General features: G+C 38.2%; 1 protein-coding gene across 1 annotated transcript; it reads left to right on the top strand.

Annotated features, from left to right (window-relative positions):
- The first annotated feature begins 1,385 nt into the window (after positions 1 to 1,385).
- SPACA1 (sperm acrosome associated 1) lies at positions 1,386 to 17,001 on the top strand. The gene is given in 8 exon segments (XM_085056743.1): positions 1,386 to 1,458; positions 8,873 to 8,944; positions 9,282 to 9,370; positions 9,372 to 9,424; positions 9,967 to 10,055; positions 15,400 to 15,417; positions 16,527 to 16,661; positions 16,931 to 17,001. Coding segments are annotated over 8 exon segments (600 nt in total).
- The last annotated feature ends 459 nt before the right edge of the window (positions 17,002 to 17,460 follow it).

Genomic DNA, 17,460 nt, shown 5'->3' with positions numbered 1-17,460 from the left:
AGGGCACTCCTGAAGGGAGAGGTTGAGGAGACAGGGAAAGCTCTGGAGCTGCTCTTCAGTCTCGTAGCCAAAATAGGGAACTACTAAGTGTCAGATCCCTGCAAACGCCCTCTGTCTGCCATCGAGCAACAAATTGTACAGGTTGGGAGATGATGTGCTCTAAAGTGCAAAGCCAATTGCTCATGGGGAGATTTCCATCCTGGGAAACCCACATCCCCTTCATTGTCATTGGTCTTACTGCTTTGGGGTTGAAGTTGTGCTGCTCCCTCTCCCCTCTGCACTTCGACCTTCAGGACTCCCTAAGTCCTAAGGCCACAATACTTGGTAAAAAAAGATGCCCAGCTCAGGAGTGAGTGAGTTCCTGTCAGGTTCACAACCATGACTTTGAGTGCTCTCAGTTAACATTTTTAGTAGGACTTCTGTGGGCTTTTAAAGTGTTTATCAAAATATTCTGCACGTATGCTGTGATGTGGCTTGTAATTAAAATGAGGTATAATGGCAAAGATTTCTGTTCTGCACAGGTTTTACAAGGCTTCCAAATGTCGAGAGGAATACAGGCTGCCTTTGCTGTGCTGGTACTAATTGCAGCCCCCTGACAGGAATGTAAATGCAGTTTCTTAGCACATTCTTATCACAGCATGTGTGGGATTTACATATATAACTCCTATTAATGCTAATGAAAGCTTATATACATAATTCTTTTTGCATAGGGCTAACGCTATATTTTTATCTGAACCTGATGCAACTGGAACCAGACATCTTATATAAGTAGAAAGATTTATAATTTCTCACCGGAAGTTTTCTTAACAGTTTGGTTCAATTAAAATGGATGGAGGAAATGCAAGTAAAGAAAGAAGTACAAGATTTTGTTTTGTGATATTGACATTGAAGATTCATATAATTCATATAAAAAGTGTTTTGTTCAATGATCCTATTTCCCTCAAAGTTTCTTTTAGTGGCTTTTAAAGTTAAATGTAATTACATCAAAAATCAGGATTGGGGCTTCCTGATTAACTTGTTAATTTAGAATCAATCAGCTTTTAATGTTTAGATGCGTTTAAAGGTTAATTTGGAGTAATACTACTTTAAAAATGCACTATCTTTTTTATTTAGAGCTACAGTAATTTCATCATTTCGAATCTCTGGAAAAAGAGCCATGCTGCAACTTGTGGTGCTCCTGCAGCCAGTAGCACCCTGAAAGGATATCGTGGTTGGTATCTTCAACTAGAATGAAAAGTTTGATTTTGTGGGCCAGCAAAGTACCTCAACATCTCATTAGTAATATCTGATGTTTTGTGTGTCTTCTTGTTTCTAAAGCTTTGCATTTTTTAATTTTTTTTCATAATTTGTTTCTGTGTGGGAAATGGCATCTTCTCCTTTCCGATATGATGACACCCCACTGTGGCTACACTCAGCTTGTCACCTCAAAACTGAATTACAGTAATGCCGACTTTCAGGGTAGAGGTTTGGGGCATACTGTAAGCTAATATGAATTCTCAGAAGTCTGTTGTGCTGCAAATTCACATCATCTGAAACTGTCCTAGTCCTCTCTCCAATTAGTTTTTGTATGTTTGTTTATTCTTCACAAGGAAGAAAGAGCACCCCTCATTGTACCAAGCTGAAAACAGATATTTTTAAACAGGACTGTACTTAGACTGTAGACAGGATCCTTAAGTTCTCTTCCAGCTCTCTGCTGTGCTGTGGTAGTTGTAACCAGACAAGACAGTTGAAAGTCTGCCCCATGAATTTAAAAGAAGCTAAGAGAAACATGATAGGATGTCCGTGGTGGGGACCATTTTCTAAAATAGTTGTAATTTTCGGAACCTTATTAGATACAGAGCTTGGGGATACACTAGCTGTTTTAAAGGTTGTCTCTTTAGGACACATTAAAATAGGATTTTAATCTTACAATATTTTTCCTTGTGTTTTGGCTAAGGCTGGATATTTTTTCATTCGGCTGGATAGCTATTGTTTAAGGATTGTTGTGCGTACACCAGAAGACTGGTCTGACAAGCGCAGCGTATATGCTGAAGTAAATGTCAAAACCACAGAGACAGAGATAACAGAAGATTAAGATTTTGATGGCTCATTTATTATGTTGAGAAAAAGATTACAGTATCAGTGTGCCACTGTGGAGAATGCACTGTGCTGCTGTAGAGTAGCAACCTTTAAAATGCAAGAATAAAGGTTTTATGTTTGTGTATCACTCACTGAAAGAGAAATGGATCCGTTCCTTTTATCCTGAGAAATTTAAACTTTTGGATAGTGTGTGAAAACTGTAAACGTTACTCAGAGATTTAGTAGCAAGAAGTGATATATAAGCTTGCATTGCTGCACAGAAATAACATTTTGTAAACATAAATCTTGAATATAAAACACTGAGAGACAGTGAAAGCAAACTTTACAGTGGAAAGTATTTGTTATCAGAAAAAAATATTCTGAGTAGGCGGGACTGGCAGTGTAGACTTGTAAATACAGTCACAGTGACTTTCTCTCTGCATTTGGAAAGATTGAAAAGACCTACTGCTTATTTAATTAATAATTTGCAAAGGAGCTTCACTAAGGTAATTTCTCTCTGAAACAGTTACTCTATCTCAGCATGATCATAAGCAAACATGCAAAACTGCATGCTATCAGGACTAAATATATAATCCAGATCTCAATACCATATAGAGATGAGAACCTTTTGCTTTTTATGCATTTTGGAACCTCAAGATACCATTAAAAATGGATGGAACCAGATCACAGTGATTAAAACCTAATTAAAATACTGTACCTAGTTGACTCATCTTTGTGTTGGCTGTGTAAACCTGACCTTGAAGAGTGATGGAGGAAAAATCAAGTGGGATGGCATATGTTAGCCAGAAAGAACTAGGAAACTAGCTAACTGAATATTGTTTAATGGAAACTTTTCTTAAGTCTTTTCAGGGAAGACCTATAATTTACATAGAACCTAGACACTACACTTTTCAGAGCATTCAGAAGGCTAATTTAACACCATAGACTTGTTTATAAGAAAAATACATTTTTTCTTTTAAAGAATAATCTCAAGATTTGTTTAAACATGAATGCTCTTCATATTAGATGTTACAATAAATTTCATAAATGTCTTTTTTTTCTGGTCTAGTCAGTGAAAGCAAAAATGTTGGCAAATTTCATATTTCTACAGAAAGATTTCAAGGAGTGAGTTTACTGTTAATTGGGCATTTCAATCCCCTTTCATTGTTTTCCATATGTAACTTCAGACTTTGAGTTCAGGTCTGAATGCCACTATGTTCACAGAAGTAGGATTTGGAGAATACAGTTACATGTGATAAGTAACAAAGCAAATGAATAAAACATATTGTCATTTGGTTTTGGTAAAAAGAAAAAAAAAGTGCTAACTGAAGCAATTTAGCAGTTGTAATTTGCTTGCCCTCATTCACCTCTCATTGATTTCAATTGCCAATAACTATAATTAACAGAAACAATCAGGCTGATTGTCATTAGGATTTTAGGTCAGATCTGTTGTTTTATTAATTTCACAGCCTGCGAGCTCCTATTTTAATCCAGTTCCCTACATTTATTGGCACATGAGCTGCCTTCCCCAAAGTAACAATTTTCGCTATTTGTGAACATCTGTGAGATGTTCAGAAGATGAAAGATCTTCTGATGCTTCTCACAGATGTCTTCCCACATACAATATTGCCAAAAAATTGCTTTCCTGCAGTAGCCTGTTCTGTATTCCACATTTATACAATTTATAAATTGTGCAATGGAGAGGAGAGGTATCATTCTGGAGTAGAAAGGGAAAGAGGAAAAATGAGATGAGCCCTAAGGAGACAATTCTGCATTTGGCGTGATGATAGAAACTGCTGTGAGGTGGTAATTATATTACTTAGGAAGCAGTCTTGAATCAAAAATGCTATTTTTTCTTTTCTGAACAAATTCAGCTCCACATAAGACCATGGAAAAAAGAAAGAGAAGGCAAATTTTTGTCTGCGTCTATCTGATGTTTTCCAGTGTATGCCTTTATATTTTATTCAGTCATTTTTTCATATTTCTATTGATAGAACTTCCTTGACTCCATCTGATTTCACATCTTAAGACACTATGGGTTTGAGAGATTGTCTTGGTTTGAGGTAATTTAAAGGGGAACACTGTGAAAGGAGTTGCCTCCCTTTATAGGTTCAACCAATCCCTTTTCACCAATAAAGAATGATTATGAGTAGATGTAAATGAAAAACTAACTGTTGCTAACAAGCAGAACAGCAATAGTCAAGAAATAGCATCAAATAACCACCAGGTACAAAACCTGCTAAATCTCGTGGACTCCCCAGAACAAAGAGAGACCCAAAATACTGGAGACACCTCCCCTCACCCAATATGGTGCTATGCAACTGAGCACATGGTTTGAAGGACAAAGAGAAAATGCTGTCAGAGATATATTTTACTTCTGCATACTTTAATATTTTTCATTCTTCACTTCATAATTTCAATTCTGCTTATGTGTTCCATGTAATAATGTAGTATATATATCCCCATACCCTTAATAATCTCACTTCTCCAATGCATGCATCTTTTGATTAATAAGAATGTGCTTCTTATGTCCTCTCCCTCTAGAACACCTCAAATGTGCTGTGTTTTCAGGGAATTTCCCTAAATTTTGTCTCAGTTTTATCTTTGGTCCCTCAGAGTTAATGTTTTGGTGGGCTGACCTGGGCTGATGCCAAGTGCCCACCAAGCTGCTGTTTCACTCCCCTCCTTAGAAGGACAGGGGGAAAAATTTTGGATAAAAAAGTAATAGGTCAAGATGAAGGCAGTTTAATAAAGAAAAGCAAAGCCTGTGCACAGAAGCAAAGGAAACAAACAAACAGAATTATTCTCTACTTCTCATCAGCAGGTCGTGTCTAGACTCTTCCCAGGAAACAGGGCCTTGGCATGCACAGTGGTTGCTTTGGAAGGAAAACGCCTTAATAAATGTGTTTTTTCCTCCCATCTCAGTTTTTCTGAGGTTTTATGGCTGAGCAAGACACCATATGGTATACGAAAAATCCCTTTGGTCAGGTTGGGTTAGCTGTCTTGGCTGTGTCCCCCACTGGCCTCTTGCCCACCTGGTCGTTGGAGAAAGGGATGGTGAAGAGCTAGCCCTGATGCTCAGCAGTAGCCAAAACCTCTGTGCATTACCAAAAACATTCCAGCTACAAATACAGAGCACAGCACTATGAGAGCTGCTGTGGGAAAAGTAAATTCCATGCCAGCCAGACCCAATAAAATTATATTTATATATCTATATATTATATTTTATATAATTTATGTCTATTAAATATGTTTATATGTTGTATTTTATATTATTCTAAAAATTATATAATCTCACAGAAGAATTCAGAAGAGAAACTCTAACCAAAAAAAAAAAAAAAGAAAAAGTCATCATCTCATATTTGGAGATCTATTAAATATGTTTATATGTTGTATTTTATATTATTCTAAAAATTATATAATCTCACAGAAGAATTCAGAAGAGAAACTCTAACCAAAAAAAAAAAAAAAGAAAAAGTCATCATCTCATATTTGGAGATCAGATCATGTTTGGAGCCTTCATTCTAGTCTGGGCTGTTCAATGCATGTCATGCTTACCCTGGATTTTCAGAGAGCAGACCCTGCCTCTTCAGGGATCTGCTTGGTGGAGCAATGTGGAGTAAAGCCCTGGAAGGAAGAAGGGTCCAAGAAAGTTGGTTGATTTTTACGAATCCTTCTCCAAGCTCAAGTGAGATGCATCCCAACAAAGAGGAAGTCAGGCAAAAATGCCAGAAGGCCTGCAGGGATGAAAAAACAGCTCCTGGACAAACTCAAACACAAACCAGGAAACCTACAGAGGCTGGGAGCACAGACAGGTGGCCTGGGAGGAATACAGAGAAATTGTCCAGAATTCAAGTTATGAAAGCTAAAACCCTGATAGAATTAAATCTGGACAGAGATATCAAGGACAACACGAAATCCAGATGGACCTGGACAGGCTGGAAATGTGGATCTGTGTTAACCTCATGGAGTTCAGCAGGGCTACGGGCAAGGTCCTGCACCTGGGTCAAAGCAATCCCAAGCATAAATACAGACTGGGTGGAAATCAAATAGAGAGCAGCCCTGAGGAGAAGGATTTGGGGGTGTTGGTGAAAGCCAGACATGTCCTGGGCTGAATCAAAGGAAGTGTGACCAGCAGATCAAGGGAGATGATTCTGCCCCTCTACTCTGTTCTTGCAAGACCCCACCCAGAGTACAGCATCCAGCTCTGGGACCCCAGCATCAGAAGGATGTGGACCTTCTGGAGCAATTCCAGAGGAGGACCATGAAGATGATCAGAAGGCTGGAGCATCTCTCCTATGACATACAGGCTGAGAGATCTGGGGTCATTCAGCCTGGAGAAGAGAAAGCTTCTGGGGAGACCTAATAGCACTTTCCAGTACCTAAAGGGGGCCTACAAGAAAGCTGGAGGGGAACTTTTTACGAGAACATGTAGTGATAGGACAAGGGGGCAGATTTATACTAGGAAGAAATTCTTTATTATGAGAGTGGTGAGGCACTGGAACAGTCGCCTGAGAAGTGCATACCCCATTTCTGGAAATGCGAACATTTGCGAACAAAGTCAGGCTGGATCAGGCTTTGAGCAACATGGTCTAGTAGAAGGTGTCCCTGCCTGTGGCAGGGGTGTTGAACTAGATCTTTAAGGTCACTTCCAACCCGAACCATTCTATGATTCTGTTTGTCTTTTGAAAGGCTGAAAGGTAGCTTTTTGGTTCTTCCAGTAATGCTGCAAACTATTTTTCTCCTTCACAGTCCTTCTTATTCCCTAGATTCATTTACCTAGCTCTTTATATTTCTTGATTTCTGAACTGACACAATTTTCTTTATTTTTTCACAGGAATGCTGAGGCTCAAATCCATTGCTCCTTTAGTCATAATCCAGGTTTACATAGGCCTTAGAGCATAATTAAAGCATATGTCAATGGTGTCTTGTTATACTCTCCTCAGTTTTGCCTTCGCGTCTTTGTGATTTAATTGTTTTGTCCTCTCTTACCTCTAGATTTCTCGGAGAATTGCTGTTTTGGTATTGCAAAGTATTCAGAGCTCTGTGGATCATGCCTCTTACCATCCCCCTTGCAGTCTGTTAATTTACATTTCTTTAGGGTGAATTTCATTTAGGTAATTTATTTTACTGCGGTGTGGCCACTCTTAGGTTAACTTGTATGACTGGTTGAAGTTATGACTTCATTTGTTAGAGCATATCAGTAGTTAATTTCCTCAGCATTGGCAGCAACAAAGAAGAGGTGGGGGAATGAAACACAAGGATGAGAGAAAAACCTGTCTAAAAGGAAGAGGCAGAGGAGTACCAAAAGAACTTGCAGATCTAATTAAAAGAGTTTTTTTCATTGACACTTTTTGTATGACATACTCCTCAAATTTTAATATTCCCATGGATAAGACATGGTGAGATTTTTTCCTGGTGAATGTGACTACAGTTAGCCCAGTACACAGATTTTATCAAGCTGGCCTTTTCATAGATTTCCTGTCTTTTTGTTAGCTAATATAACCTACATGGCACTGAAGAGAGAGGAATGCCTTTAATAAAGATGTCAGTTCACTGCCATCTACACCTCTGTCTCTGCATCTATGAGACATTCTCTGGAACAGAAAATGATCCTCATTCTGTGTTATTTTCAGCAAGTGGTGGTGTTTCCCTCTGTCACTTGAAGTTTTGTTTCACATGATTTGCATGGCATCTCTGAAACATTCTGAAATCTATTTATTTATATAATACACATTTAAGGAAGGCAGATGCATCATAAATGCAATATTCAAACCAATTTCCTGTTTATTATTCCACTGCAAAGGGGGTTTAACTCTCCTCTTTCCATGTCTATTAGTAAGCAAAATGCTTCTGGAAAAATGGCAAAACCTTCAGTGTTTACTGGGCCTAAGCATATTATTCCTGCCTCCCCCACAAGCTATGTCATTCCAATTAACTGTGTACACACTGTTTGGCAAAAACAATTATAGCACTTGTTTTGAATATATGTGTAATTGTTAAAATGAGGATGCTCCCATTGAAATCTTGATGGTGAAATTGAACACTTTTCTGGTTCCTTCAATGTTTTGCAGGATGTTCCTTAACTTCACACGTGTCACAGGTTACCTCCTGTTGTCTTCACTAAGAGCCTCCATGTAGTCCTGGTGGGCAACATTAATGGTTTTCTCTTAATCACCTTTTCTCATGAGAAACCTTGTATTACTAACCACCAGCCTCTGTGCCCTGAGAGGCTTCATTTTGAAGGCTGTTGGTGGTATTCCTGTATCACACGCTCTTGGTCACTGTTAGGTAACTTCAGACCCTGCAGCCCCAGTGCCTTCAGGATTTCAGTGCCTTCAGTGTCTGTTGACCTTGGTGGGAGTTGAAGACACTCAGACAGTCACAAGATTGGAGGAAGATTTGAGTTGGCAGTCAGCACAGTATTCTCTGTGCCATCTGATTTGAGCATTTAAGGGCCAGGAGCCTGAATGCTTTGATATTTAAAGTGAACAAACTGTTTTGCAGAACATATATTAGCTTCTTTTAAGTGTTTATGCTGTAAGAAAAGTTTTGAATTAATTTTCAGCTCTTTCTCTGACGCTCTAAGAATCTGTCTCCATTGGGCGCAAAGTCTGACAGAAGTGGATGTTGTACTGAAATCTTAGACACCAGCATAGGATAGATTTAGCAGGCACTCTAAGAAGGTTTGTTTTGCCTGGTGTTTGGTAGAAACATCATATTAATACCCAGGAAAAAGAAAGATAAGGTAAAAATAGAATATGAAGGAAATGAAGAAAGCTTTTTCCCCTCAAGAGGATTGGCTTTTGAGAAGTTCTGTTAGCTAGTGGATGCCCTGGGACTGAAGGAAAAAATATTGTCCATGTGGAGGAATGCTGTAGGCCAGGTGACTGTGGATGTAAATTAAACACTGTGATACAGTAATGGAGAGCATGTAAATTGCTTTAAAGGAAATATTCTCTGTTAGTGTGGTGGAAGTAGAATGAAGTGATGGCATACCATCCTTCACTTACTCTGTTAAGCAATCCAGTAATGTTTTAGATCTCCTTTCTGTACTGATATGCTCTTGATTTCAAGTCCCTGTAAAATAATTGGTTTCTGCTGCATTCTTCATTCTAGGCATTAGACCAAGCAAAATGTAGAGTAAGTAATTTTAAGGAAAAAGATAATTTCCAAGTAACATTCTGTGGCTCAAATGATTATGAACTTTATGATCTATACAGAGATGTTTCATATAGTTGATGATATACCTATTAAAGTTTGTCATATAGGGGAAATACCATTTTCTGAGGTCCTTGCCCAGGTGAAGATATCTTCTACTTCATATACCTCCTGCATATTGATTTAAATATGTTTGGAAGATGTTAATTCCAAACTATAATAATTGAATTACAGTTTGCGCAGAAAAAATTGATACTGCATGTATTTATCACATTCTCCTTATGAATTTTACAGACTTCTGGGCAGATTATGTCCTTTGCTGTCATAATGCACTTAAGCCCTTGTTTCTCACTGGTGAGTTGGTAATACAAGAATTCACATGACTTTGCTCCATTATGCAGCTTCAATTTCCTGCTTATGTGAGGGAAAGAATAGTTTTAGAGTAATGTTTAGAAGAATGGGACATAGGGCCTGATGAACATATGTGCAGCAAGTCATAACCATATTGTCCTTCCTAATTGTTCAAGTAGGAGACAGAGATGGGAGAAATTTTCCCAGGGCCCAAAAGTTCATGACCAATTGGAAGCTGTGGGAGTAGAATAAACATATTTCTGTGCATCTGACACAACACAACTTGTCTTTGCATGTCTATTAAAAAACCCCCTTTTTTCCCCCTCCCTTTTCTTTTATATATGGCCATAAAGCACATATTCTTCCCAGTGGTCAGGCTATTATGGAATTTTGCAGTGATACCCATTCAGTCACTTTCCAGTGCGAAACTCAACAAAATGGAAATATTGTTGCATCTGTAAAATACACAGTGTACACATCAACTGGTAAGCTCACAGAGATGCTTGTAGTGTTGTAGCGATTCAGCCTTGTGTTTTTTATGTAGTACTCAATCTTCATAAGACTGCATGTCACTGGTACTATATAGGCTGGAGCTTGTGTGCTGCGATGACAGCCATGAAATGCAGCCCAGTAAAAGAGACATATAAGAGAAAGTGACAGAATAGAAATGAAGAGGTTCCTTGTGGTAGGAATGAGTATTTTATTTGTTCTTTGTAAAAAATCAGGCTAAAATAAAGAGGGTTTTCTATTACCTGCTTATTTTTTACTGCATCAGTTTTGGTTAACAGAGATTTCTTTTTACCTCACTAAGCCTGGTGGCACCAGCAGCACAGGTTTGTCTGTTGTCTCTTTTACAGTTCAATACAGAAGCAGGAAAACCAACTTTTGTGTTTTTCTCTTAGTGACCATCTGGAATTTTCTTATGCACAGTAGATATATTGAAATTTAACACTAAAAAGAATACATCATAAAACAGTTCCCCAGTATTTTTCTCAGCTTGTATGCTAATGGGATTTTGCTGACTTCATGATGAGGGTAGCAGTGTGCTGATTTTCTCAAAGCAGGTGAACAGCCACGCAGAAACCTTTCCTAATCAGAGAAAGCATGAAAAATGCCTTGCTCATCAAAATTCTTTTTTTTCACTGAACAATGTAAATTTAAGTCTTATTCAAAATTATGGCAGAGTAGAAAGAAAGGAATCCTTCAAAATATCCTTCCCCATGTTTCTTCCTTCGCTGTTGTTTACCTAGCTAATACTGGTGTGGGAACCATGTCTTATTTCCTATCTCTTCAGTAGGATAGATTATTTCTTGTATGTCTGTGGAGGCCCTTTTTGCCATTGTACAGCAACATAAAATTTGTTCATTCATGTTCTAAATCCATATGGCAGTCAAAAACCACCCAAAGCTTCCCCCCTCCTTTCCCCCTGCTTCTCCCTCTATTCAGCCTTTACATGCCTTTTTGTATAGTAGAAACTTCCTTTTTTGAGACCTGAATAAGCAGAGTACTTAATCTGGTTTAGGTTTAAGCATGAAAATTTTTCCTTCGACTTGAGTCAGTGAGTCATCAATAGGACAACTCACTCGCTTGTGTTTAAGCTGTAACTGCATAGACTTAGTGAAAAGTGGTCAGATGAAACCACCCAACAGACCCATTGAAAAATTTTTACAAGGACTGAGATTTATTGACTCAGAAAATATTTATGACTATACAGGAATCTGAGGAATACAAGCTCTCAGGTAAATTAAGAATATTAGGAAGAATGGATTGTTCTGTTTAATACCAGATCAGTATCCTTTGGCTTTGTACAGAGATGTCCAAAGGAGTTTCTGGGCTTTGTTTCCCCAGGAGTGACATTGTTTGGACTTTAAAAATTATTAAGTCTTAATTAGGTAAATTGAAGAAGTTATCAGCTGAAGAACTCCTAGTTTTGCTCTCTGTGGATGGTCAGAAGTCTAGCCACATCAGAAGATTGTATTTACTTTTCCAACAGAGACAGGAGGAAATGAGAAAGATCCTTCTGACAGTATCAGTGGATGCAAGAAGACTTCTTGTGTTTGGATGTAGTTCTTTATAGCTTCTCCCTTGTATTTTGCAGAACTGTTCTGTTCTCTGGGAACAGGACAGTTGTTCTGTTGTTCAGACTGAAAAGGGGTAGCATTTCTGTCCATGGTACAATGCTGCCTTTCCCAGTTCCTCATGAAAAGGGGGTTTTTGAAATGGGGGTTGGGGAATTTGAGACAACTTTACCATACCTACCAAACAAAATAATTTCTGTACCTATTCCAGAAAATCTTTCTGTTGAGAGACCATATTTTCCTTTGCCATTTGTCTATCTGGTCTACAAGCTGAAACATAAAGAAAGGTAGAATCACACAAACAATATCAGGAAAAAGGACAATAATCTCCCCTTTCATGTAATCTAAACGACTGAAATAGATTTTCTTCCAGTATCCAAAACTGGCTGATCAGATATCTCTAATCAGGACAAGCTGGGCCAGTGGGGAGGGCTGACCCTGGCTGGGTCAGTCAGAGCTGACTTGACCCATCTGTGTCCAGCCTGGACAGCCTCTGCCCCTCTTCACAGGAGAAACACTGCAGCTTCCCTGCCTGGGCCCTGGCAACTGGTACAATACTGTCTGTGAGGAGGGAGTCTCAAAAATTCTGGGAGATGTCTTTCAGCCAGCAAAATGGACAAATCAGTTTTAGTCAGGGAAAGAGTGGGTCCTCTCTAATACCTCCTAATTTTATTTTTTTAAAATCACATTGAAGACATTCTGAACATGTCTCTGCCTCACTCAAGTCAATAAGCATATGTTTGTATATTTTGTCTTTTTCGTCATCTAGATCACTCCTTTCACTATTCCACAGAGATACATTTCTTCATGCCAGAGCTATAGCATAGGGCAGGAAGCAGAAATGTGTCTGCTTTGTGGCTTGCCTTTCTTCCTAGCACTTTCCTAGAGAGAGAGCCCTTAAGTCTTCAATAGAGCTAAAAATCATCAATGCAGCTGATAAACAGTGAATGTGCTTGCTTTTTCTCATCCTTCCCCCTCTTACTGGTGCTCTGATGTTTTGCCACCTGAGCAGCAGGGGCCAGATTCAGCATCACCATCTGCAAACCTGGCCCCAAAGCCAACACTTGAAAATACAAAGTGTGACACTTTATGCTTCAGTTTTTGATGCATGGGAGGTGGGAAGGAGATAGTGAAGAGAGATATTGCAGGTCAGGTAAAAATCTCACAGGAATTTGTGTGGATTTTCCATGTGTTGAAACTTCATATGAGTTAATTTTAAATCTATGCATGAAAAACTTCTGTTTCCTTTACCTGTGATCACTGTGCTCCTTGGGGACCTTTGGGTAAACAGACATAATAATCTTCTTGCATAAACGAGTGGTCTTTAGCAATTTGTCTCTTCTTTTGTTTTTAGAGCTGTTCAGACCTAAGTTTTCTCCTTGTCTTTCATAGCAAGAGAAATGTAACAGAAGAAGAAAAGTTGTTTTCATAAAAAATTATTGGGATTCCTGTGAGGAAAATACCCATTTTTTAGTGGTTGACATTTCTACATATCCTTCTTACTAAATCCCTACCCTGAAACACTGATGGGTGTTCCATGCTCCTACTCGTGTTGTTCAGTGTTTTGTGAAGACTTTGGAGCTGGAAGGGTGTTTGTTCATATTTGCTAATAATAGTCCTGTGAGGAGGGAGGACTCAACAAGTGAAGAATGCAAGAGCAGAGAATAACCCTCATTAGGATGCCACTCGAAGGGTGTTGGCCTACTGAGATCCCAGCTGTGCTCCAGGCTCCACAGTTGTCTTGAGTGAGAGAGCAAGCTGGGGTGTGTGTCCAATGCACTGCTATGGAGAAGACGGAGGCAGAAGCATTTCTGTGTCTCAGAGGCCATTGTAGCCCCCACCCCTTTTGAGTCCCTTTCCTGCTGAAGACCTCAGTGCCAAAGCTTCCTTCAGACAGAAAAGGCACATCTCTGTAACTGGCTACTGTACAAACCTTCAATCAGCAAAGCTGTGTTGTCCTTGAATTTGCTTAGAAATGAAACAGGGAATCCTGGTGCCCTGACAGGCTAACAACCTGGATCTCCTCTCTGTGTTTGTAATGCTGCTCTCCCATTAGCTTATATCTTCCATTTTAAAAGACATATAAAACCATATTAAAAGGCTCATAGATAATCCAGAAGGGAAGCAAAAAAGCTCTGCATCACCATTATATTAAGAGCCAAAACCAACCAGTCTGCACAGGCCAAATCTTGTTCCTCTCTGCCAAATACAGAAATAAAATAAGTTTTTTCTGGATCCAAAAACTGGTGGAGAGAACTCCTGCTGGCTGCTGGACATTATAAACATTTGGACAAGCATCTAGTTGTAGATGGAGCACTACTGTACAGCCCAAAACATGATCTAGGAGGAACATCAGCTCAGTGAAATACTTGAGGGAGAAGAGGATAAAGAGAAATTGCATTTCATTTAAAGGCACTTGGGTTTTTAGCAAATATGAATATAAATAATCAACAGATAAAGTTAATACACTACATTTTGGGCAGAGTTGGAGGAAATTTACTTGAAACTCTCAGATACATTGTCAATCTTTTTTTATTTGTAGAACCTCAGAAAATGTCTAGAGGAGTGCATACAATTTTAGTTTCGGAATTTTTTCCAACGTGATTGTGTAAAATATGGAATAGTGTTTTTTTCATAATTCTTTATAGCAAAGTAGTGCACAGATCTGTAGTGGGCAGTAGACTTCAAGTTGAAAGTCATCAAACTACACTTTGCATGTTTCAAAAAAACCCTTGTTCTTTCTACTTTTACTAAGCTAAGTATAGTTTTGTTAAAGTTGGTTTAAATACATCTTTGTAACCTAACCTGTAAGCTGAAGGTATTTGAAAGGCATATTCTGTCTGTGGCAAAATTCTCACTGGCTAATGGGAGTGTTGCTTGGACTTTAGGAGTGCAGTCAGAGGCTTAAAAATGCACCTGGTGTGAATCTGTCTTTCCTCATTGTGAACCAGCTAACTGGGTAGCTGCTTTTTTCTGCTTCCTGCTTGCATTTCAAGCATGTGTGTTTGCTTGGAGGGCATCCTTTTGTATTACCAGTCTGTCTCTCGGGAAGTTCTGGTTCTTGATTATTGAAAGATTTTCTTGCCTAGCAAGAAAACTTGAGTAGATTAGCTGTGAACAACACAAAAGTTGTTTTCTCTTCATCAGGCTCCTGTTACAGCCTATAAATAGAAGTGTTCTTAGAGATCCCAACTCACATCTTGCCAAGGGGATAATAAATTACATTAATGAAATTGCAAAAGTCAAAGATAATTTTCATTAATGTCCATTTCCTACAACTGCGTGTAATTCTGAAAAGACACAGTCCAGACAATGAAGTGAATTAGTCTAAAAGCAGGTAGGTCTACACTGTGTGAAAGCCCAAATATTTTGACTTACTATGTATGTTATTCTCAGCTAGTTTACCATTCTTACCTGTCCTGTATCTTGCAGAAAAAATGGGGGAATCCTATAGACAAGCTGTGATTAAAACTATCTGAATGAGAATTCTGTGATGCAGGAGAATGAAACTCAAATGATGTGACAGAAGAGTTGCTTAGATACTATAGTGATGACAGTGGCACATGACCTTATATAGAACTAGAAATGAAGCAGAAATAGAAATAGAAATAGAAATAGAAATAGAAATTATTTTCCAGCAGTCATTCTGCTATACAGAATTCCTATCAGGGTGAACATGAGTTTTGCATACCAGTCAGCAACAAAATAGTACCTTATTATTTTAGAATCTATATAAGGGAGAATGAAAGAGAAATTAGGGTTGACTTGCGTAAAACTGTCAAAGCTGGAGAGATCTGGGAAGATGTCTGTCAATTCACTGATTCATTTGAATGGTACTGAACAAATAAGGTCAATTAAATTTCAGAACAAGGTGACTGGTTTTAGATTGCAGGTGTTTCTTTATTCATTGTCAAAAAGCAGATGGGGGAAGTTGATTGACTATCCTCCAGCATTTTCCACTCTTCCTGTTGTTTGACACATCTTCTAACTGGTGAGTATGGTTTTAGAGAAACAGCCTAAGTAATGGCTCCGTTTCCTCAGGTGAATGGTTGAAGAGGCTGCAGCATCATAAAATGCATTCTTACTTGATATCCTTGCTACAGCTTTTACTTCTCAGCTTCATGCAGCTGCTCCTCACTACAGTGTTTCCGAGCCACGCAAAACAACTCTTTTCCATGCCTAGTGGTGATTTGCTTTAAATAAAGGCTTTGAAACCTTGATAGAGACAGAACTGAAAAGCAGCACTCGAGTCCTTGAATTCAGTCTTTTGTTAGCATGCTCTCTTTTGTCTTCATTATTATCTTTATTATTGCAGCAATTGCCATTGTTAAAATTCTCCTGCAGCAGGGTAGTCCCTTGGTGCCTCAGCCCTGGGTGACAGAGCACCTGGTACCAGGAAAAAAACAAAGGAGTCAGCCTAACTCAAGTGCCAGACAACCTCTCGTGATTCTTCTGTATCATTCATATATCTTATGTGGACATGTCTTTAAATCTTACATTAAAGCATTGCTTGAAACAAAAATATTGTTCTATTTGTCATTCTTAATGTGTACCAAACAGATACTTTTTGCTTCTCTTTAGGAATTGGAGTTTCTTATGTTTCACAGCAGTTAAAGTGACATTTCCAACTCCATATGAGTTGATCTCTTTCTTTGCATCTTCCGTGGATAGATATATCTTTGCAATAAAAAATTTCCTATTCTAACTGCTGATGATACAGTAAAAGCCTGAAGGTTGTGAAAGATGTCAGATAGTAAATAATCAAGCCCTACTCCTTTTCAGTCCTGTTCATCAGATTAAATGTTGAATTCATTTGAAAATTTGAACATAGCAATGTTTGTATACTCCTTCTGTTTTGAAACACAAACCAAAAAAAAGCAAGGAGAATAGAATTAGGGTTATCAAGGAGAACCAGGACAAATTTAATTCTGGTCTTTTGCCTGGTAATTGGGATAATTGTGACTGTTGGTGTGATCTTGGCTGCGATCTTGATGATTCTTCACTGGTAGCTGGAGAACATACAATGTGATTTACATCTTATTTGATCAAAATATAGTATTACTGTTGGCAAACATGACCTAGAGTGAACTACTTAACTTTCTCTGTACTTTAATATTTGTCTTGCCACCAAAGAAAACAGGAAGAAACTTTTAGGGATTGGGAAGAAATACTTTGCAAAGCTGTTACAGTGATGGTGGATGGGAAGAGAATGACTCAGAGCAATTTATCTAAACCCACTTAAAATAAGGTTTTGTTAAACTTTTTTTCCATTTCAGAGCTGTTTAAATCAATTTGAAAGTCAAAATCTGAGCAAGACAGTCAAGAAGCTGTCCAACAAAAGATCACTGTGTAACATGGAAAAAATAACCTCCTTCTCAGGAGGAAAAATTTGAAGGTGATAGAATCTCCACCTGAAGCTACAGTGTTCTCACCATTTGCATTAGCCATAATACAAGAAGTGACAAAGCTCTCACTCACAGAACATGAAGTACATAAGTCTTTCTAAAACCTGCAAAATGAACAGAATTAGAAAAACAAAGAAAAATTACATAGAAATGTGATATAATGAAGATTTAAAAATGTTATAAATACTGATTTTAAGAAGTAATTTTTACAGTACCTTCACTATCTTGGACTACTGGACTTTCAGTGAAATGGGCAAAAATACTTGTATTTTAAAGTGGACATCATTCCCGAGGTAGTTTAAAAATCTGAGCACCTCTGAACTGGAGAACCAAAGCCAGATTTTAGTGAGGATGTTGAAAATTATATATTTAACTTCTCCTAATTTTGTGAAAATGTTAATATAGGA

The sequence above is a fragment of the Lichenostomus cassidix genome, chromosome 3, assembly GCF_008360975.1.
Source record: "Lichenostomus cassidix isolate B80296 chromosome 3, HeHo_3.0, whole genome shotgun sequence".
NCBI classification, from domain to species: domain Eukaryota; kingdom Metazoa; phylum Chordata; class Aves; order Passeriformes; family Meliphagidae; genus Lichenostomus; species Lichenostomus cassidix.
This window is presented reverse-complemented; position numbering and strand designations above follow the sequence as displayed.